Source organism: Schistocerca serialis, chromosome 1 (genome assembly GCF_023864345.2).
Source record: "Schistocerca serialis cubense isolate TAMUIC-IGC-003099 chromosome 1, iqSchSeri2.2, whole genome shotgun sequence".
NCBI lineage: Eukaryota > Metazoa > Arthropoda > Insecta > Orthoptera > Acrididae > Schistocerca > Schistocerca serialis.
Window position 1 is genome coordinate 898,557,219 of NC_064638.1, and position 23,690 is coordinate 898,580,908.

A 23,690-nucleotide genomic window follows, 5' to 3' on the forward strand; every position below is an offset into this window, starting at 1 on the left:
CAGCTCAGTCAGTGATTTTCGTACAGAGTGGTACGTGGGGTTACCAACAAAAAACTTCAACAGCCTACTTACAATATTCGGACAGGACGTCTGTGTCTCATGGATCTTTTTGGTAACCTGTTGATACAGTTTAATCGGACACAGCGGCTCCAGTGGCGCGTCTGAGATATTCTTGCAGTGGTCTGGCGATATGTGTCTGACGCCGCTGTGCAAAGATGTCCCGGCATGGGGCTTTACGTGTGGTGGTAATGCATCGGCTGCCTCGTCCAACTCGTCTTGTGTTCTGACCTTTCGCCTCGTACCGTTTACACAACCTATGGATGACAGATCGAGACATTGGCAGCTGCATCAACACGACGTATAGTCCATACTTTCTGGGTCAAACATACAGCTTTCGTAACTTTCATTGCATTAAGAAGTCGCATTGCATCTGCTTGGTGGAACACCATGTCCACAAATAATAACTGCCTTCTGTGTACCTCACCATGAAACACTGAGACACTAGCACTCTCTTACCTTTGAGGGGTCATCTGACACTGAACTGCATGACACAGAGAATAGATAGTGAATGATTTTTTAAGTGTTGCACTCTCTGTAAGCGAAGACCTCAAGCCATGTCATAAGACCAATACAGATTTAACATACCGGATGCTGATCCACGTAACCTCCTGACTATCTCGAACAGTGTATGAGACAGTGATTTACGATGTGGTGTCGTGGACATATTTTTCTTCCAAACAATTTGCTGAGGGTTTGAAAATAAACTGACACCCAACTCATGTGAATGAAAATACGTTTTATTTGAGTCGCAAGTCTGGATGTTACAGCAATGTCAAACTACCTGCGGCGTGCGTCGCCGTCAGACGCCGCAGACTTCGCGTATCCAGTCGCGCACGTCGGCCACGTTGACGTAGACGTCGGCAGGGCGCTGGAGCGTGTTCCAGCTGCCGGGCCACGCGCGCACGCCCAGCTGCACCCCGTCGGCCGCCACCAGCGCGCCGCCCGCCTCCGCCACGCACATCGGCGCGTGTCCGCGGTCAGCGGTGGGCACCGCGCACACCATTGTGGGCCTCAGTGCCAGCCCGTACATCGCGTCACACTCGTCCCACGACAGCACCGTGCTGTTGGTGACCACGGGACCATTGTAGCCGTCCGCCGTATGGCAGAATTCGATCAGCATGCCTGTAGTTCCTGCGGTCACTTGATCGGTCGGTAAGGCGATGGGCTGTGGAAAAACAGACTTAAGTGGAGTAAGTCAAGATCTCCATATGGAGGAAATAAAAATATGAAATACGTATAAGGCGGCAACAAATGAAAACGAGACAACAGGAAAAAGTTGGCCAGGTGCGAGTAGGGCTTTCACACTGAGGATTTTGTGCACGGTCGATTATGTACGACAGTTCTCGACGATTTCTGCCTGTTATAGACAATGATACTCGCAAGGTATTGGTCCCAGGGATTCCGAGACTTTCGAGTATGTTTTAATTTCATGTTCGAACTCGGATAGAAAAAGACAAAAATATTTTTTTACGTGAAACAATTACAGAGTAATAATTTTCCGATTTTTCTCCAGTACTTGTACTGTGAAACCTTGCTTCTGATCAAATTTCGTGATTAAACGTGAACGGAAAGTACCTTGTGGGTTTTAGTTCCAGAATTTGCGAGTATTAAAGTATATGTCATAAACGGCAGTATTTTTTGGCTGCACTCACTGTACTTGGAAGCTTCAGCATTTTACAACGCCAAGGAAATGTAGACCTTAGTAAGTGACATAAATTTCAAGTTCTTAGGTCTTCTTGTTCCTGAGAAAACGGATTTTTTAACAGTTGGACACATAGACAGATGGTATTGCAGGTAGTTTTCATACACAACGAATTCCCTCCACCAAAGGCCTGTAGCACGCAGATAACGCGACTAAAACAAAATTTTGGGGTCCACAGATAAAATGCAGTCTAGTGCGGTAACTCATTTTCGGCACCGGCTTTGCAGCTCTTTCTGGATGGTCGAGGCAGTTAAAGAAGTCACATAGATCAGCCTGACAAAGCTACAACATTCTGTACCGCCGAAAGTGAATTACCACTAGTTAACCATGGCTGCCCCATTTTATTTTGGATCGTTTGCGACGTCCTACAATCCTGTGTCACAGGAATTTTACGCGTACAACAGCTACCTGCTGACATACTCCTGCAAACTACAAACACCTGATTACATACATGCCTTTCTCTAGAAGTGACAATCAGAAGCTACCCCTAATATGCACCTACTGACTTTGCTCCGGACCCGAAACTGATCTTCCCCTTTCTCGATTTTTACCAATCTTTCCGTTATTCTGTATGTCAACGGTTTCCTAAAAGTGTTTGGTGTTTAGCCCCAAACGCAAGTGAAACGTTGGCAATAAGAGAGTAGGAAGTTTTGAAATACACTGCTACAGATTAGTTCTGACCATTGTTTGGCTAGATCCGACTCCTAATGAGGAAGTACTGAATCGAAGAGGGTACAAAGAATTTTATCACATAGTTTGATTGAGAAGTTTGGTCCATTGATACGAAGCCATCCTGAGGCATCAAAGAAATAGTTACAGGAATGTGCTGTAAAGTAATACCTCCGAATTTTTTATCTGAAAATTCCTAAATGTTTTTAAATAAAATAAGAGTTACTAAAGTTCTACATCTTTATGAACACATTTTCCCAATGAGATGTCACTTTGTTGATTATGTCACTGTAGGATGTCTGTGGTGATGGAGTCACATCACTACCTCTCCTCACACTGCTTTATCACTATAAAACTGAAGTCCTCCACAGTGTTCTTTAAGTTCTGAAAACAGATTTAAATCGTATGGGGCCACGTCGGGACTGTGTTGAAGAAGTCACACCACTACCTCACCTTGCACTGTTTTATCACTATCAAATTGAATCCTCCACAGTGTTTTTTAAGATCTGAAAACATATTTAAATCGTATAGGGTCAAGTCGGACAGTATGAAAAATGATGGATGATAGTGAACACAATGCGTCGGCTTGTTGCAGGTGTCAGGGCACTTGTGTGTTTCCAGAATGAGATTTTCACTCTGCAGCGGAGTGTGCGCTGATATGAAACTTCCTGCCAGATTAAAACTGTGAGCCGAACGAGACTCGAACTCGGGACCTTTGCCTTTCGCAGGCAAGTGCTCTACCATCTGAGCTACCGAAGCACGACTCACCCCCGGTACTCGCAGCTTTACTTCTGCCAGTATCTCGTCTCCTACCTTCCAAACTTAACAGAAGCTCTCCTGCGAACCTTGCAGAACTAGCGCTCCTGAAAGAAAGGATACTGTGGAGACATGGCTTAGCCACAGCCTGGGGGAGGTTTCCAGAATGAGATTTTCACTCTGCAGGGGAGTGTGCGCTGATATGAAACTTCCTGGCAGATTAAAACTGTATGCCCGACTGAGACTCGAACTCGAGACCTTTGCCTTTCGCTAGGAGACGAGATACTAGCAGAAGTAAAGCTGTGAGTACCGGGCGTGAGTCGTGCTTCGGTAGCTCAGATGGTAGAGCACTTGCCCGCGAAAGGCAAAGGTCCCGAGTTCGAGTCTCGGTCGGGCACACAGATTTAATCTGCCAGGAAGTTTCACTTGTGTGTTGTCTGGCATTGTCGAGCTGAAGGAGAAGGTGCTCCACGTGTGGACGAAGTCTTCGAACAGAAACTCGACTACTGCATGATGTTTCTCATGCACCAATATAGTTACACTCGCACCATGCTACGTGCAACAATTTGGAGCCCTCTAGTGGCAGAGGACTGCAAATGCATACACATGAAGACTAATGATCTAGAATGTTGATAACATTTGTTTTATTTAAAGACCTTTCTGATATTTTACATAAAAATTCGGAGGGAATTCCTTTCAGGACACCCATGTAAACTGGTAATGATGGAGAGTGTAGGAGGAAATTAAAATTCCTAGATGTATTCAAAGATGTAATGCAGAATATAGATTCAAGCTGATATAGACTGGAATAGTAATGCAAGGATGAAGAGACTTGCACAGGATAGACTGTTGTGGAGAGCAGCATTAAATAAGTCTTCCAACTGAAGATCACAGCATCAACAAAAATTTACTTAGCCTCGCTACTCACCACAAGTGTTTGTCAATACAAATTTCTATATCACAGTGATGGAAATGTACAGTGACAAACACGTATGGCGCAGTATGGTAGCTTGCATCAAGTGATCAAGTGTACTCATTCAATTACACATGCAATACCTTCTTACTGTAACTTTATCTCCCATACAAAACTCATATAAAAGCTAAATTTATATTTCATGAACTAGACACATCAGAATCCATGTGATAATCATAACATGAGCCTAGGAACGAAAAAGTAAAGAAAATCGATGAAATTTGGAATGTTACCATATCATCAGTAAACCTTGACACACAATCTATAAGAAGTCAAACAAATAACGCACTTTACATCGAATTCCCACTGTTAGCCCAAACCCTTCACAGCGAGACATTCAGTGGACACAATGCGACACTGGAGCCACTGCGCAGACCATCGGCAAAAGCCGCCATTGTCCCTGCATTTAACGAAGACTTTCTGGAAAGCCTTTCTACAGGAACACGGCTGGAGATGGCAGATAAACGTCCAGAAAAATCCAACTGAAAACACTGGTGACTCACTGTGGCCACCTGCGTATAAACCCGTTTGCAAAAAAGCTGTTTATCTCAATATTACGTGGCAGAAATTGAACTCCACCATATGAAAGAAATGACGCCTATGATAGCCTACAGAACCTCTATTGGGCGGAGTTATAACAAGTACGAGCGCTCTGATTGGCCAGAAAGAAAAAATGTAGCCACTAGTTTTGATACAAGCTAATTTCAGACAGAGAAATTGACTCCTTCTATTGCAGAAAATCGTCGAGTGTTTGAGCGAGGTGACTCCCGCCACTAATTATGTGAACACTTCCTTACAGGCTTGTCTTAACTCTTAAGGAGTTAAACTGCAAAGTCTCCTAGTATGGGAAATTGCACCGAGCATTGACAGTTAACGCTTGTGAACAATTTGTGGGCAACGATGTATGCACTATTCCAACAACATAGCATGTACCATGCCAATTAACTTAGTTAGGGAACAACTACGAGTCTCGGGCTCACCAAAGACGTAGGAAATGCATCAGACTGGTGTTTAACAGTCGAGAGAGATTTAGAATAGATTCTCAGATCCACAGCTCGCGCCAACAGCAGCCACTGCCGCCACCAACAAAAGGTAAACATGCACACTCGCGCTACGCCAACAAGTGACATTCAATTGACACTCAGAACTGCGGTTGTCTCCGTCTCTACTATTTTTTTGATACATTCAACCATGACCTGTAGTTAAACATATTCACGACTGTCAAGCTTAACTGAAAGGAAAACAAGTTATATATCCAATCTAATGAAAAGGACTGATAAGCCACTGTGGAGTGCTTTATACTCTGAAGTTATTGAACTGTTTTAATTGTGCAGTTATATTTACGTATTCTATACAGACCCCATTCATTTCTGGGTATTTTAATTGTGTATTTCAACTTAAATGATATCCCTGGCCCCAACTGTATGTAATTTTATCGACCTCAAGACATGGTGATCAACCATCTTTTCTTGGGTTTTCGGCAAGGTCTCTCGCTAAGGTGTGACGGTGGAACTTGTATGCTTGGGGCATTGATCTCCTTAGGGATGCACGAATTTCTGCTCTCTTTTGCTCGTTCACTGTTGAACGAAGAGTGCAACCACCTTTGTTTCGTCAGCGCTTTCCGCAGTGGATTATTAATCCTCTTCGTCCGACGTGCTGGAACTAAATGATGTCCATTCATTGTCTTATTTGCTTTTCCTGGTACAAATATTCTCCTTAACCTTCTTGATGGGTTTATTAAGTTCAAAATGGTTCAAATGGCTCTGAGCACTATGGGACTTAACATCTGAGGTCATCAGTCGCCTAGAAGTTAGAACTACTTAAACCTAACTAGCATAAGGACATCACACACATCCATGCCCGAGGCAGGGTTCGAACCTGCGATTGTAGTGGTCGGGCGATTCCAGACTGAAGCGCCTAGAACCGCTCGGCCACACCGGCCGGGATTTATTAAGTTTAGTAACCATCGTCACTATGATGACTTCATGAACACTAATTCGTATCTTTACACTGACACTGTATGTAAGGCTTGGCCTATTTGTAGCTAAAAGTTTTGAGATATTGCCATTTTATGTGCGCTGTCGAACTAGTTGTTCGAGGCAGTTTTTCGGAAAACGTGTTCAAAAGCACTTCGGGAAGACTGTGTATGGTGGAGAGGCTGATCTTGTAAAGCTTTTTTCCTCCGTTTTCGTATGGTGTAACGTAGATGAATCTGTCGGGCAACGTGAACTCTCAAAACAATTAACGTTGGAGTTACGAGACTACTCATTAGTTACGTGAGTCCCACATAGTATGAAAATAACAACTGGCCTATTCAAACACCTCATAATACCGGGACAGACACATTTACGATGAGTGTTGCGGCACAGTCCTGCATGAACCAACCCTTGGTCTTTTTGTTAGTGGTTAATTTCTTAGAGAAAGTTTGCGGTCACAAGTTATTGTGTGGTGGAAAATACCCGTACAGTAAGTCGTGTTGCACGAAACGCCCACCACACTTCTACTTTCACATCGCAGAGGCTAGGTTGTCTGCCACTGTCCGAGCGGCTGTGTCTGTTCTCACGCTACACTGGGCAAAGTGTGTGTCGCATACGTGAAACGCCGAGTACTTCTATACTCGGTGAGGTCTACGGCAACCAAGAACAGTAGCCACTTGTTCAGAAAAACGGACTCTTAGCGATGAGTACGAGTTGCACTCCAGTCGACATGGTTCTGGCGGGCAAAGGTAATACATATTACGTGTTTCAGAATAACATTAGACATCAGTTCATTGTAAAATCAATAAATGACTATTCAATAGCGGCGTTGACTTATTTAAAGACTTATGAAGCCCCAACTGCTCGTTAGTTGTCGCGTTTTACTAAGGCGCACTTTTCCAGAGCACCATCCGCTGTGTTATCTGGCCTGCATGGACAGGTAGGCGGTAATGGGCAGCCGCCTCTGTAATTTTGCACTGGGGCTGCACATCACTAGACTGAGGCCCCATGTCATTGCGATTTACGGCTACGATTAATTTACTTATCACAGTTAGCATTTTTCCCCCAATAGACGAGTACTTCTCAACTGAAAATAACTTCAATTAAGTTTCGTGATGAGAAACTGTATTACTACGTAGACTTGCGTTTTTTCGAATGTAGCGACGCAGATTACGTTTTAACACTGCGTCGCCATCAAGATCACTACCTAAGGAGGACTAGGAAATTCAAAGAGGGGTAGGGTCTTCTACTGTGGCTTCTGTTGGGTTTATCTGAAGGTTTGTCTAGAGTGGTTTGGAGGAACAAAGACAAACGTCAAAAAGTGCAGAATTCTACTCGTCAAGAGTAAAAGTCCGATGCCTCAAACTCTATCGAGATTGCGTATTGACATAAGCGACCACCCACCACAACGAGACCATGGAATGATTCCAATCAGAAGTAATCACCACGGCGTTAACACATTTATCCCACTGGCACACAACACAATCAATTCCTGTTTTGTAGGGTGCTGTTGGCCGCTGACAGATCCACAACCAACCCACTCTTGCAATTCCTCGTCCGATTGAAACCAACGTCACTACATATCTTCCCTTCAGTCGCCAAAGTTATGAAAATCACATGGTGAAAGATCCGGGCTGTATGGAGAATGTTGTAGTGCTTCCCAACCAGATACCTGTAGCGTAGTCTTCTTCCGATTGGCATCGTGGGGGCGGGCGTTATCGTGTAACAGGATGATTCCATCCGGCATCATTCCGACAGCCAGAGGACAAACGGCAAACCATCACTGGAAACATCCTATATCTCCCTCGCCAAAGAACTCCAAAAGTTTTCATACAAGTTCCGGTACGGTATTGATGACCTCCTTCTTCAAGTGCAGGGACAGTCTGCACGCCGAGTTCCTGTAACGCGGAACAACAGTCATTGCACAGCACTATGAAGACACTCTGCAGAAACTGCGACGCGCCATAAAGTCGAAACACCCAGGAGTGCTATCGGACGGTGTCATCTTGTTGCATGTTAATACCTGCGTCCACACTGTCAATTAGACGAAGGCTATACTTCAGCGATTTGGTTGGGAAACACTGCAACGTCCTCTGTACAGCCCGGATCTTCAGCGTGTGATGTTCACATCTTTGTCGACCTGAAGGAAGACTTACGTGTACGTCGGTTTCAGTCGGACAAGGAAGTGCAAGTGTGGGCGCAGCTGTCCATCCGTCAGCGGACGACTGCGTACTACCAAACAGGAATTGATCGCCTCGTCTCCCAGTGGGATAAATGTCTTAAAGTTTGTGGTGACCAATGGAGCTGTTCCATGGTCTCGTTGTGGCGGATGTTCGGTTATCATTTGACTTCCCCTTATAAAATAAGTAAAAAATTGTGGCTAGCCGCTGTGGCCGAGCGGCTCTAGGCGCTTCAGTCCGGAACCGCGCTGCTGCTATGGTCGCAGGTTCGAATCCTGCTTCAGTCATGGATGTGTGATGTCCTTAGGTTAGTCAGGTTTAAGTACTAAGTTCTAGGGGACTGATGACCTCATAGTCCCATAGTGCTCAGAGCCATTTGAACCATTTTTGAAATGAGCAACAAATTCACTTTCGACCGTACGTTTACTCTTTGATTTCTTCCTTATCTTTTAACTGGCGATGGTTTTATGCACGTCTAAATGTGAATTTCCTGAATCTCGACGTTGTTGTTTGCTACACAGAGGATGTCGGTTAGCTGAATTTCGCTCGGTGCCCACCTAATATTACTGCTTTCACGATGATAGCTCCTCTAACTTCGAGGAGCAGAAACGTACCTTGACAATGTCGGTGAATAAGAAGGGCTGGTAAACACGCATCACAGCGATGTCGTAGCGGCGACTGAATGCATCGTAGTCGCCGTGCAGTACGTAAGAGCTGACGAAGTGGAGGGCGCTGAACCTGGCCCCCGCGCCGGCAGCCAGCAACATGATGAGCCACGGGCTGGTGTGCGCCACGCAGTGGGCTGCGGTCAGCGCCCAGTCGCTGCTGATGATGGAGCCGCTGCACGCTGTAAACGGCCGCAGAACGAACACGTGCCACGGAAAGCCGACCGTGTCTCCAGCATCTTCGTGCCTCAATATTCCATTCAATGTCGAATGGCGTTTCCTCAGTAGACACTCTGAGTGTACCACCCAACCTGAACGAAAATGAATGATGCGTCAATGTTCAGTGTACTGGGTACAGCCCGCTAGAGGCGTGTTTGACAATGGGCAATAACGTGTATTATTATTATTACTATTATAACACTAACTTTTTCTCTACGTGTTACCTGCAGTTGAGTATTTCTAAAAACTGCCCACTTATACACGTATCTATTCCAGTCTTTTATTAGTCCAACTCCTCTGTCTATTTCTCTCCATCCAGCTCTTCCTTTCCAATTCTCTGTCCATCCCCTCCACCCTCCAACCTCTATCCAACTCCTCCTCCGTCCTCCTTCTCCTTCTTCAAAAAATGGTTCAAACGGCTCTGAGCACTATGGGACTTAACATCTGAGGTCATCAGTAGTCCCCTAGAACATAGAACTACTTAAATCTTACTAACCTAAGGACATCACACACATCATGCCCGAGGCAGGATTCGAACCTGCGACCGTAGCAGTCGCGCGGTTCCGGACTGAAGCGCCTAGAACCGCTCGGCCACCGCGGCAGGCTCTCCTTCTTCCCTCTACGTCCTCTGCATTCCTTTCTCTATCCATCTCCTCCCATCCCCTATCGATGCCAATCTCCCACTCATCCATTTTTCTGTCCATTTCCCCTTATATCTGTGCATCTCCTCATCATCCCCTCTCTCTCCATCTCCTCTCTGTGTCCATCTCCTCCCGCCTCCTTGCTGTCTGTCCATCTCCTCCTCCACACTTCTGGCTCCATGTTATCACCCCTCCCCAATAGGATTCTGCTGCTTCTTACCATAACAGTATTTCTTTCCGTATAGTGACTAATATGTGTACCAAATTTCGTTGAGATCAAGATGAACTTTTTACCTGTGGGTTTCTCCACGTAAACACATGTCAAACATATTTTGCGTGTATCAGCACACATGTTTCATCGGATTCTCTAGTGAATTTCGCCCTGCAGTTTCAATTTCAAGTACTTCATTGTTTATGACTTCATACCCCTGAACAAATTTGCTGGTACCTTCAATGGTATCTGTGAGTATTGTCTCCAAAATGTATAGCGAACACAGCTAGTAGCAAAGAAGTAATAAATTTAAACGTCATGCTTGATGTGGCAGTTTGCTAGTACGAATAGTGAAAATGTAGTAAGCGACAAGAGTTTTGCGTTTCATTGTTTTGTTGGGAATGTCAGCTAGGAAAAGTTTCTTGAAGGTTCGAAAGTAAGTGCAAAATTTGATGCAAGTCACTAAGTGCTCTCAATCTCAAATGTTGTTGTTGTGGTCTGCAGTCCAGAGACTGGTTTGCTGCAGGTCTCCATGCTACACTATCTTGTCCAAGCTTCTTTATCTTCGAGTAACTACTGCAACATACATCCTTCTGAATCTGCTTAGTGAATTCATCTCTTGGTTTCCCTCCGATCTGTACATTCGATGCTTCCCTCCAATACTAAATTGGTTATCCCTTGACGCCTCAGGACTGTCCTACCAACCGATCGCTTCTTTTAGTCAAGTGGTGCCACAAATTCCTCTTGTCCCCAATTCTATTCAGTACCTCCTCAATAGTTACGTGATCTACCCATCTAATCTTCAGCATTATTCTGTAGCCCACATTTCAAGAGCTCCTGTACTCTTCTTGTCTAAACTATTTATCGTCCATGTTTCACTTCCATGCACATCTACACTCCATACAAATACTTTCAGAAAGGACTTTCTGACGCTAACATCTGTACTCGATGTTAACAAATTTCTCTTCTTCAGAATCGCCTTCCTTGCCATTGCCAGTCTACATTTTATATCTTCTCTACTTCAACCATCATCGGTTATTTTGCTCCCCATATAGCAAAACTCATCTACCACTTTAAGTGTCTCATTTCCTAATCTAGTTCCACCAGCAATGCCTGATCTAATTCGACTGCATTCCATTATCCTCGTTTTGTTTTTGTTGATGTTACTTATATCCTCGTTTCAAGGCACTGTCCATTCCACTCAACTACTCTCCCAACTCCTTTGCTGTCTCTGACAGAATTACAATATCATTGGCGAACCTCAAAGTTTTTATTTCTTCTTCATGGATTTTAATTACTACTCCAAATTGTCTTGTTTTCTTTACTGCTTGCCAGGTATACAGATTGAATAACATCCGGGATAGGCTACAAACCTGACCCACTCTCTTCTCAACCACTTCTTCCCATCCATGATCCTTGGCACTTTTAGCTGCCATCTGGTATCTGTACAAATTGTAAATTGCCTTTCGGCCCCTGTATTTGACCGCTGCCACCTTCAGAATTTGAAAGAGAGTATTCCAATCAACATCGCCAAAAGCTTCTCTAAATCTAGAAACGCTAGAGACGTAGGTTTGCTTCCCCTTAATCTATCTTCTAAGATAAGTCGTAGGGTCAGTAATACCTCGCGTGTTTCAAAATTTCTATGGAATCCAAACTGTTCTTACCTGAGGCCGGCTTCTTCCAGTTTTTCCATTCGTCTGTAAAGAATTCGTGTTAGTATTTTGCAGCCGTGACGTATTAAACTGATAGGCCGAAAATTCTCACACCTGTCAACACCTGCTTTCTTGGCATTGGAATTATTATATTGCCCTTGAAGTCAGGGGTATTTCGCCTGTCTCATACATCTTGCTCAGCAGATGGTGGAATTTTGTTATGGTTAGCTCCCCAAACGCTATCAGAAATTCTAATGGAATGTTGTCTAATGCAACGGCCTTGTTTCCACTTAGGTCTTTCAGTGCTCTGTCAAATTCTTAGCGCAGTATCATATCTCCCATTCATCTTCATCTACGCCCTCTTTCATTTCCATAATATTGCTCTCAGGTACATCGCCCTTGTATAGACCATCTATATACTTTTTCCACCTATCTGCTTTCCCTTCTTTGCTTAGAACTGGTTTTCCATCTCAGCTCTTGATATTCATACAAGTGGTTCTCCTTTCTCCAAAGGTCTCTTTAATTTTCCTATAGGCAGTATCTATCTTACCCCTACTTATATATGCCACTACATCTTTTCATTTGTCCTCTAGTCATCCCTACATAGGCATTTTGCGCTTCCTGTTGATGTCATTTTTGAGACATTTGTATTCCTTTTCGCCTGCTTCATTTACTGCGCTTTTATATTTTCCCATTTCATCAGTTAAATTCAGTATCTCTTCTGTTAACCAAGAGTTTCTACCAGCCCTTGTCTTTTTACCTACTTGATCCTCTACTGCCTTCACTATTTATCTCTCTAAGCCACCCATTGATCTTCTACTGTATTTCTTTTCCCCATTTTTGTCAAATGGCTTTGAGCACTATGGGACTTAACATCTGAGGTCATCAGTCCCCTAGAACTTAGAACTAATTAAACCTAACTAACCTAAGGACATCACACACATCCATGCCCGAGGCAGGATTTGAAACTGCGACCGTAGCGGTCGCACGGTTCCAGACTGAAGCACCTAGAACTGCTCGGCCACACGGGCCGGCGCAATTTTTGTCAATCGTTCCCAAATGCTCTCTCTTAAACTCTCTGCAACCTCTGTTATTTTCAGTTTATCCGGGTCCCATCTTAAATTCCCACCTTTTTGCGGTTTCTTCACTTTTAGTTTACATTTCACAACCAATAAGATGAGGTCAGAGCCCACATCTGCCCCTGGAAATGTCTTCAAGTGTCATCAGGCCTCTTACACATATAAAACCTTCTTTTACGATTCTTAACCCAAGTGATAGTTATGATTAAGTGAGGTTCTGTGCACAATTCTGCCAGGCGGCTTCCTCTTTCATTCCTTACCCCCATTCTATATTCACCTACTACTTTACCTTCTCTTCTTTTTCCTACTATCGAATTCCAGTCCCTCCATGACTATTAAATTTTCGTCTTCCTTCACTATCTGAATAATTTCTTTTATCGTATCGTACATTTCTTCAATCTATTCATGTCAGTATCTATCTTACCCCTACTTATATATGCCACTACATCTTTTCATTTGTCCTCTAGTCATCCCTACATAGGCATTTTGCGCTTCCTGTTGATCTCATTTTTGAGACATTTGTATTCCTTTTCGCCTGCTTCATTTACTGCGCTTTTATATTTTCCCATTTCATCAGTTAAATTCAGTATCTCTTCTGTTAACCAAGAGTTTCTACCAGCCCTTGTCTTTTTACCTACTTGATCCTCTACTGCCTTCACTATTTATCTCTCTAAGCCACCCATTGATCTTCTACTGTATTTCTTTTCCCCATTTTTGTCAAATGGCTTTGAGTGATAGTTATGATTAAGTGAGGTTCTGTTCACAATTCTGCCAGGCGGCTTCCTCTTTCATTCCTTACCCCCATTCTATATTCACCTACTACTTTACCTTCTCTTCTTTTTCCTACTATCGAATTCCAGTCCCTCCCGGCTGGCGAATAAACTTGTACTACTGTGATAGGCGTGGGCTCCTAGTCTATCTATCTTGGCTACAATAATGCGTTGACCATGCTGTTCATAGTAGCATATCCGTACTCCTATTTTTTATTCATTATTAAACCTACTCCTGCATCACACCTACTTCATTTTGTATTTATAACCCTGTATTTTCTTGACCAGAAGTCCCATTCCTCCTGCCACCGACCTTCACTAATTCCCACTGTAACCAACTTAAACCTATCAATTTCTCTTTTTAAATTTTCTAACCTACCTGCCAGATTAAGGGATTTCACACTCCACGCTCCGAGCCTTAGAAATCCAGTTTTCTTTCTCATGATAACGTCGTCCTCCTGAGCGTTTCCTGCAGGAGATCCACATGGGGGACTGTCTTACCTCCGGAATATTTTACCCAAAAGGACCCCATCATCATTTAACCATACAGTAAAGCTGCATGCCCTTGGGAAGAATTACGGCTGGCTGTAGTTTCCACTTGCTTTCAGCCGTTCACAGTACCAGCACAGCAAGGTCGTTTTTGTTAATGTTACAGGGGCAGATCAGTCAATCATCCAGACCGTTGGCCCTGCAGCTACTGAAATGGCCGCTGCCCCTCTTCAGGAAGCACACGTTTGTCTGGCCTCTGAACTGATACCCCTCCGTTGTGGTTGCACCTACAGTACGGCTATCTGTATCGCTGAGGCACGCAAGCCTCCCCAACAACGGCAAGAGCCATAGTTCTTAGTGGATGAACAAAGTATTCGTGCATCGTGGACTGCAGTTCTTTTTCATACCCACCCAAACCCATTTGACAATTAGGTAGCTTATGTGTTAGTGGAGAATATAAGCTATCTTCATTCTAAATCCCATCCAAATCCGTCCAAACGTTTCTGCATAAAGAAGTAACAAACACACACACACTCACTAACTTTCGCATTACGTATCTCAGAAAATGAGCTCACTATGCTGGATTTCGTATTTTATTAGTAGCTAGATACTTCCCAAGCGTCTAGGACTGCGTGATGTGTCGAAGTATAATTCGTGCAGATCCCACTGAAGTGTCTTTGTGTTGCCGGAATCGGATATTTTATTAATTCCAATGGTTTTCAAATGGTGTGTGTTTTGGCAGTCCTCTCACTGTGTCGAGAACCAATAGAGCCACTTTCATTGCCTTAAGCCAGCTTTATCGCAGTCCTCGTATCCATCACGTTTCTCAAGTTGCTGCCCATTAAATCTGCTGTCACTTGAAGTTCATAGGTTCTCCCAATGGTGAGGTGATCAGCCCTTCCGTCACCTGAGATGGCAAAGTTATGACGCACACTTTCTTGATCTCCAGTTGTCATGTCTGGTGTATCGTGCTCCAATATGCCATCCGTGCAAAGTCTCACAGTAATTTGGCAAGTTTGTTTTCGACAACTTTTCTGGTTTGTGGCCTCACCATTTTTGCCACCGCAGATGGTAATTTTGACGTAAGTTCCAGAGAATCATTCGTGCCACATCGTTGTGCCTCTGATTGTAATCATTCTGAGTGATATTTTTCTACGGCTCAAGATATATCATTAATTTTTTCCTCCGCTTCTTAGCGTTGTCTGTATTTTAGGTCTTCTGTTGATTTCTAGATTCTGGCTTCGATTGCGTTACTTCTAATGACTTATTCCCGTGCAGCAAAAACCAGTCCTCCAGTTTCGCCCTTGAAGGGGCCGATAGTCAGCGTTTCTTTATCTTTTTTGCCTTCAGGTTTGTCCAAGGACTGCCCATGCAGTGTATTCTTGCGCAGGTTGTCATGTCGGTGTCGGTGGGCAACATTTGTTACAGAGTCTTGGTTTACTGTACTTCGAGATTTCTGTTGCGGACTTCTATCAGAGCTGATTATTCACTCTCTTTGACAATGTCTGCCAATGCATGCTGTATTTCTTCCACTGTGTGCCTGGCTCGCAGGAGGCCTTTACAGCAAGACGGACCGTGTTACGAGCCAAGGCCGGTCCTGTCATTCGGCTTTGCTCGGTCCTTCTCGGGAGTACCCGGAACAGTCTGACATTTCATTTAACATTGCGATGTGGCATTTTGTGGTCGACACAACTCTCTGAGTTCGGCAGAATCAAGGTGTCAGCTCTGTTTACCCTTCGCTATTCCTTCAAGGTTTGAAGGACGTTCACAGGTCCAGTTGCTGTTTGTACAAAAGGAGGCTGTCCTGCGATCCATTGTCACAACCCTTTAAAATGAGTGGGAAAGTCAGAAGAGAGGGATGAGTTCTCAGTTCGCATAAGCGACAGGTATGCATATTTGCTACCAAACTACATTATAGTACCTTACAGAGAGAATTTAAACTTTTAGAAGACAATGAAGGAGCAAATAGTTACGTATACAACAATCGACTGACGGGATTCCGTGTTCTGTACGTCAAGAAGCTCTCTGTGCTAAATTCACAGGTATGGGGCACTTGAAGAAATCGGTAAAGTAGTAACCATTATTCCATTTCCAGTTGCAACGGTTTTCAATGGAAACGAACGAAGAGTATGGAGACTTCATATATTACGACAAAGTGGATCGGTTATGTCTGGGGGATTTCTCGAACGATTTTTCGATTTAAATTTCGCTAATGTTGAATTTATGAAGGAAAAATACGTGCACGAGCGAAAATTAGAACACCTGGGATCGATTACAGACTTCGCATTTTAAGTGGACTTGAACGCACGCTGTCCACAGTAAGACACTGCAAGGCAACGTCTTTCTAATCTGATGGGAATGAATTTAAAATGAAAATCGCGTTGTAGGTGGGACACATACTGAGAAAGACAATCACCGTTCCCTACGCTCACTGGCGATGAAGAAAGTGCGAGGTTTGAAGAATTCATTGTGGCCTTGGAAAACTTACAACGATAGTTTTATAAAGGTATTGAGGACACTGCCAATCTTAGGTCTGATTTCGAGAGCGTTTGCCACTTCATTTGAAAGCACCCCTGTCCATGCAAAGATATAACTGATTAACCTGCAAGGTAATTCCAGTTTCAATTAAAAATATTTTTTCATTAAAAGTGTCCAGGACGTCTACATTGCTTCTCACAGGTAGATTTTCCAAGTCTCCGTAATAAGGTTGTAAAAGTGCTATAATACGTCGAGCGACATATTTATGTAAAAGAACTTTTTTCGATTAAGAAATTGAACAAGACACAATTACGATGCAACTTGACTTTGAAACGCTGTGAAATTGTCTGCATATGTCCGTAAGCTAATAGTTTGTACCAATAAAAATTTTACTGTGTCTTCAGCGCGCCAAAAATAATTAGTTAATGCTGGAAACTTCTTTTGTTTCTGAACTGTGTTGTTGAGAAACGTGAAATATAAAACGAAGTCAAATGCAGTACGACTGTACTGCCTTTCAAATAGTGCACGTTTGCTATTTTCTTCTCTCCCCGTCGAGCTAGGGGCGGTGCAGTGGTTAGCACAATGGACTCGCACTCGGGAGAACGACGGTTCAAACCTGCGTCCTACCTTCATGATTTAGGTTTTTCGTGATTTCCCTAAATAGCTTTCAGAACCCCGTTTACAGTAAGCTGCTTCTCATGCACGGAGATGTTACGCTACACACCGCCATGTTCCACACTACAATTCGGAGCCCTTTAGCGGGTAGTGGGTTACAACTTGCGTCAGCGAAGCAGGAACTTCGAACGTGTAATATGTATGGCTTACATACGTCAGATATTTGAAATATTCGTTGAAAACTGCATGAAAGCCTATGTACTAGGAGAATATACAACTGTGGATGAAATACTGCTTGCGTTCAGAGGCAGGTGCAAATTCAGACAATACATTCCATCCAAACCGGCAGATTATGGCATCAAAATATTTGCTTTAGTCGACGCAAAGGATTTCTATATCTTCAGCCTCGAAATATACGCTGGGAAGCAGCCAGAGGGACCGTTTCAACTGAATAATAAACCATTTGATGCGGTGAATTGGCTGGTGCAACCAATTTCAAAAACAAACCGTAATGTGACTTTTGATAATTGGTTTACGAGCTATGAACTAGTGTCACATCTGCTGAGAGAACACAAGCTAACTTCTGTGACATCAGTGCGTAAGAACAAGTGGCAAATCCGTCCTGAATTTAGCAAAACCACGGTAGAGAAATCTACTTATCTAAGTTCGGTTTCGAAAAGGATATTACACTTTTTTCTCATATGCTAAAGAAAAACAAAGCTGTTTTGCTCCTGTCTGGTCTTCACTACAATGCCGACATTGATGAATCGACAGAAGATAATAAGAAACCAGAACTAAACACGTTTTTTAATTCTAAGAAAGCTGGAGCTGACGTTGCAGATGAGCTGTCATCGACTTATGATATAAGCCGCAACCCAAAGAAATAGCTTTAGACTGTTTTCTGCGCAATACTGAATATGGCCAGCATAAATGTTGCTATTGTTCAGTGATCAAATAACAATAAAAACCCAAAGTGTGGTAATTTCATAAAATCACTAGGCCGTTGCTCGTCAGTGAACACTTGAGTGCACGACAAGAAATACCTCAACTACCAAGCAATTTGCGTAAGAGAATCAGAGAATTTAGTGGAGAATCTTCACAAGAATAGACTGCCGGACATCAAGGTGAACGAAAAAGTTGTCAAGAGTGTCCCTACGCTAGACACTTCATGTTTGTGAAGGTTGGCATAAGTACATTAGTCAAGAACACGTTGTTCCATTCTGCCAACAATGTGCTATGGCAAGAGATGACTAGCAGCTTATGTCAAAGATTTATTGTTCATTTTATGTTCGAAGAAGATTTATCTCGTATATACGTAGCATGGGAAAGTATAGTTCTGCAGATTTTAAGAAATATGTAATGTTAAGAGCTGTGAAAAAAATTATTCTTTAGACTTTATTTAAAAATTAAGTAATACAGTATTTGAACGGTTAATAGTGTTTATTTCTACGAAAATCCTTTAACTAATAACTCATTCATAAATTTACTTCGCATCTTTTGTTAAAATGTGCTAATAAATACTTAAGAAATACAAATGAAAAACAGGGTCAATATGACCCTCCACATCTTTTATGTACCCTTTTTATACCATATCCTCACCGGGTTAGATCCTGGCCCTAGATATTTAATGATGTGACTGTGTCGGTAACTTACTACTAATGCTATATGTGAACATTGGCCTAGTACACGCTGATGAACTGATTTTTTTTTTTTTTTTTTGGTCATCATTCCTTTCTTGTGCTAACCTCTTCATCTCAGGGTAGCACTTGCAACCTACGTCCTCAATTATTTGCTTGACGTATTCCAATCTCTGTCTTCCTCTACAGTTTTTGCCCTCTACAGCTCCCTCTAGTACCATGGAAGTCACTCCCTCATGTCTTAGCAGATGTCCTATCATCCTGTCTCTTCTCCTTATCAGTGTTTTCCATATATTCCTTTCCTCTCCGATTCTGCGTAGAACCTCCTCATTCCTTACCTTATCAGTCCACCTAATTTTCAACATTCGTCTATAGCACTACATCTCAAATGCTTCGATTCTCTTCTGTTCCGGTTTTCCCACAGTCCATGTTTCACTACCATACAATGCTGTACTCCAGACGTACATCATCAGAAATTTCTTCCTAAATTTAAGGCCGGTATTTGATATTAATAGACTTCTCTAGGCCAGAAATGCCTTTTTTGCCATAGCGAGTCTGCTTTTGATGTCCTCCTTGCTCCGTCCGTCATTGGTTATTTTACTGCCTAGGTAGCAGAATTCCTTAACTTCATTGACTTCGTGACCATCAATCCTGATGTTAAGTTTCTCGCTGTTCTCATTTCTATTACTTCTCATTACCTTCGTCTTTCTCCGATTTACTCTCAAACCATACTGTGTACTCATTAGACTGTTCATTCCGTTCAACAGATCATTTAATTCTTCTTCACTTTCACTCAGGATAGCAATGTCATCAGCGAATCGTATCATTGATATCCTTTCACCTTGTATTTTAATTCCACTCCTGAACCTTTCTTTTATTTCCATCATAGCTTCCTCGATGTACAGGTTGAGGAGTAGGGGCGAAAGGCTACAGCCTTGTCTTACACCCTTCTTAATACGAGCACTTCGTTCTTGATCGTCCACTCTTATTATTCCCTCTTGGTTGTTCTACATATTGTATATGACCCGTCTCTCCCTATAGCTTACCCCTACTTTTTTCAGAATCTCGAACAGCTTGCACCATTTTATATTGTCGAACGCTTTTTCCAGGTCAACAAATCCTATGAAAGTGTCTTGATTTTTCTTTAGCCTTGCTTCCATTATTAGCCGTAACGTCAGAATTGCCTCTCTCGTCCCTTTACTTTTCCTAAGGCCAAACTGATCGCCACCTAGCGCATTCTCAATTTTCTTTTCCATTCTTGTGTATATTATTCTTGTAAGCAGCTTCGACGCATGAGCTGTTAAGCTGATTGTGCAATAATTCTCGCACTTGTCAGCTCTTGCCGTCTTCGGAATTGTACGGATGATGCTTTTCCGAAAGTCAGATGGTATATCGCCAGACTCATATATTCTACACACCAACGTGAATAGTCGTTTTGTTGCCACTTCCCCCAATGATTTTCGAAATTCTGGTGGAATGTTATCTATCCCTTCTGCCTTATTTGACCGTAAGTCCTCCAAAGCTCTTTTAAATTCCGATTCTAATACTGGATCCCCTATCTCTTCTAAATCGACTCCTGTTTCTTCTTATATCACATCAGACAAATCTTCACCCTCATAGAGGCTTTCAATGTATTCTTTTCACCTATCTGCCGTCCGAAGTGGCCGTGCGGTTAAAGGCGCTGCAGTCTGGGACCGCAAGACCGCTACGGTCGCAGGTACGAATCCTGCCTCGGGCATGGATGTTTGTGATGTCCTTAGGTTAGTTAGGTTTAACTAGTTCTAAGTTCTAGGGGACTAATGACCTCAGCAGTTGAGTCTCATAGTGCTCAGAGCCATTTGAACCATTTCCACCTATCTGCTCTCTCCTCTGCATTTAACAGTGGAATTCCCGTTGCACTCTTAATGTTACCACCGTTGCTTTTAATGTCACCAAAGGTTGTTTTGACTTCCCTGTATGCTGAGTCTGTCCTTCCGACAATCATATCTTTTTCGATGTCTTTACATTTTTTCTGCAGCCATTTCGTCTTAGCTTCCCTGAACTTCCTATTTATTTCATTCCTCAGCGACTTGTTTTTCTGTGTTCCTGATTTTCCCGGAACATGTTTGTACTTCCTCCTTTCATCAATCAACTGAAGTATTTCTTCTGTCACCCATGGTTTCTTCTCAGCTACCTTCTTTGTACCTATGTTTTCCTTCCCAACTTCAGTGATGGCCCTTTTTAGAGATGTCCATTCCTCTTCAACTGTACTGCCTACTGCGCTATTCCTTATTGCTGTATCTATTGCGTTAGAGAACTTCAAACGTATCTCGTCATTCCTTAGAACTTCCGTATCCCACTTCTTTGCGTATTGATTCTTCCTGACTAATGTCTTGAACTTCAGCCTACTCTTCATCACTACTATATTGTGATCTGAGTCTATATCTGCTCTTGGGTACGCCTTACAGTCCAGTATCTGATTTCGGAATCTCTGTCTGACCATGATGTAATCTAATTGAAATATTCTTGTATCTCCCGGCCTTTTCCAAGTATATCTCCTCCTATTTAGATTCTTGAACAGGGTATTCGCTATTACTAGCTGAAACTTGTTACAGAACTCAATTAGTCTTTCTCCTCTTTCATTCCTTGTCCCAAGCCCATATTCTCCTGTAACCTTTTCTTCTACTCCTTCCCCTACAACTGCATTCCAGTCGCCCATGACTATTAGATTTTCGTCCCCCTTTACATACTGCATTACCCTTTCAATATCCTCATACACTTTCTCTATCTGTTCATCTTCAGCTTGCGACGTCGGCATGTATACCTGAACTATCGTTGTCGGTGTTGGTCTGCCGTCGATTCTGATTAGAACAACCCGGTCACTGAACTGTTCACAGTAACACACCCTCTGGCCTACCTTCCTATTCATAACGAATCCTACACCTGTTATGCCATTTTCTGCTGCTGTTGATATTACCCCTACTAATCTGACCAGAAATCCTTGTCTTCCTTCCACTTCACTTCACTGACCCCTACTATATCTAGATTGAGCCTTTGCATTTCCCTTTTCAGATTTTCTAGTTTCCCTACCACGTTCAAGCTTCTGACATTCCACGCCCCGACTCGTAGAACGTTATCCTTTCGTTGATTATTCGATCTTTTTCTCATGGGAACCTCCCCCTTGGCAGTCCCCTCCCGGAGGTCCGAATGGGGGACTATTCCGGAATCTTTTGCCAATGGAGAGATCATCATGACACTTCTTTAATTACAGGCCACATGTCCTGTGGATACACGTTACGTGTCTTTAATGCAGTGGTTTCCATAGCCTTCTGCATCCTCATGTCGTTGATCATTGCTGATTCTTTCGCCTTTAGGGGCAATTTCCCACCCCTAGGACAAGAGAGTGCCCTGAACCTTTATCCGCTCCTCCGCCCTCTTTGACAAGGCCGTTGGCAGAATGAGGTTGACTTCTTATGCCGGAAGTCTTCGGCCGCCAATGCTGATTATTTATCAAAATTTAGGCAGTGGCGGGGATCGAACCCGGGACCGAAGACGTTTTGATTATGAATCAAAGACGCTAGCCCTAGACCACGGGTACCTCTCCGCCATCCTACATATTCGAAAGGCATTCGATAGTATGCACCACTGTCGACTACTGGCGAGGATATGATCATACGGAGTATCTTCATTGATATGTGACTTACTTGGAGATACTTGGGGGAAATAGATTCCAAACTGGGCAGCGATAGTTTCACAGAAACTAATATCAGTGGTGTCCCATGGAATCCTGAAATTAGTAGTCAGTAATGTTACCTATAATAAAGTTTCTTTGTTGGACGATTGAATAAAATTTCCACTTCACTTAATCTATTGCAACGCTCTTAAAATGAAAATAAAGGTAAGATGAGGCGCAGTAACATCCGATAACAAGATTTCTGGCAAATTTCTGTAGCCTATACAATTTTTTTTTCAAAAAATTAATACTACCGAAGGAGAATGGAAAACTAGGATGTGTGTAGAGGTTTCTGACAATGTGTAATGCATGTGCTAACATGAGAGAATACATGACAAGTGTGCCTAATTAAATACCACAGCTGTGGCGTCTGTTTACTTTATCAGGTAAAATGCACAGCAGATGAGGAATGACTTCAGAGATGCAATAATGAAATACTATAGGAGATGTTAATGAGAGTCTCTGGAGGTACGTTGCCTTCGTGATCCCCCGTTGAGTAAATTTAAAGAAATGGTACTCTAAAGACGACTGGGCAACAGCTCTGCTACCTCCATCCAATATTCCGCTTATGAATCAAGACGATGTGACTGGAATTGACCACAAAAATTATATTAAGCTAATGGACTAATATCCGTCATGAATGCCATATACAAAAGTAACCGAAACGGAGATTTTATAATTAGCGCTGTCAAATACCCGGTAATGTTTGCTGAAAATGACTACGGTAGTGGAGGACGACTCTCGCACATCCCTATCTTCTAATTTCATCGTTACACTACTACATGTTGACTGTGGCAACACATACTTGTCATCTGACCTAGGAAAACTACAGACCTTAATTTCTATGTAATCCATTCTCTTTTTCATTTGCCTGTAACTTATCCCCAATCACTAATCTGTTCCTCTTATTTTCACGTCTTTGCTTCAGACGTACCTAACGAGTTACAATGGACGCATTGCCACACACTTCGAGATTTATTACTTACAGTTAAATAAATCCAGAAAATATGTAGCATTAGTAATATGAGCTCGAGTCCTGACAAGCTTATGTGTTCTTTTATAGATACATAACTGACAGACATTCGCAACTTTATCATGGAATTCACGGTATTTCATATTAGCAGAGGATACCACAAGAGAAAAATTTCTTCATAAGCCGAACTCACCAACAGCGATGATGAGAAGTATGCCGTAGATACGCGCCAT

The 23,690-nt window shown here is 42.9% G+C and overlaps 1 protein-coding gene across 1 annotated transcript; it reads right to left on the reverse strand.

Annotated features, from left to right (window-relative positions):
- Window positions 1–859: 859 nt before the first annotated feature.
- Window positions 860–23,690, reverse strand: LOC126444732 (trypsin-7-like). The gene is made up of 3 exons (XM_050090968.1): window positions 23,651–23,690; window positions 8,931–9,163; window positions 860–1,225 (listed from the first exon to the last, which is right to left on the reverse strand). Exons 1-3 carry the CDS (start codon window positions 23,688–23,690, stop codon window positions 860–862), a joined length of 639 nt encoding a protein of 212 aa, XP_049946925.1.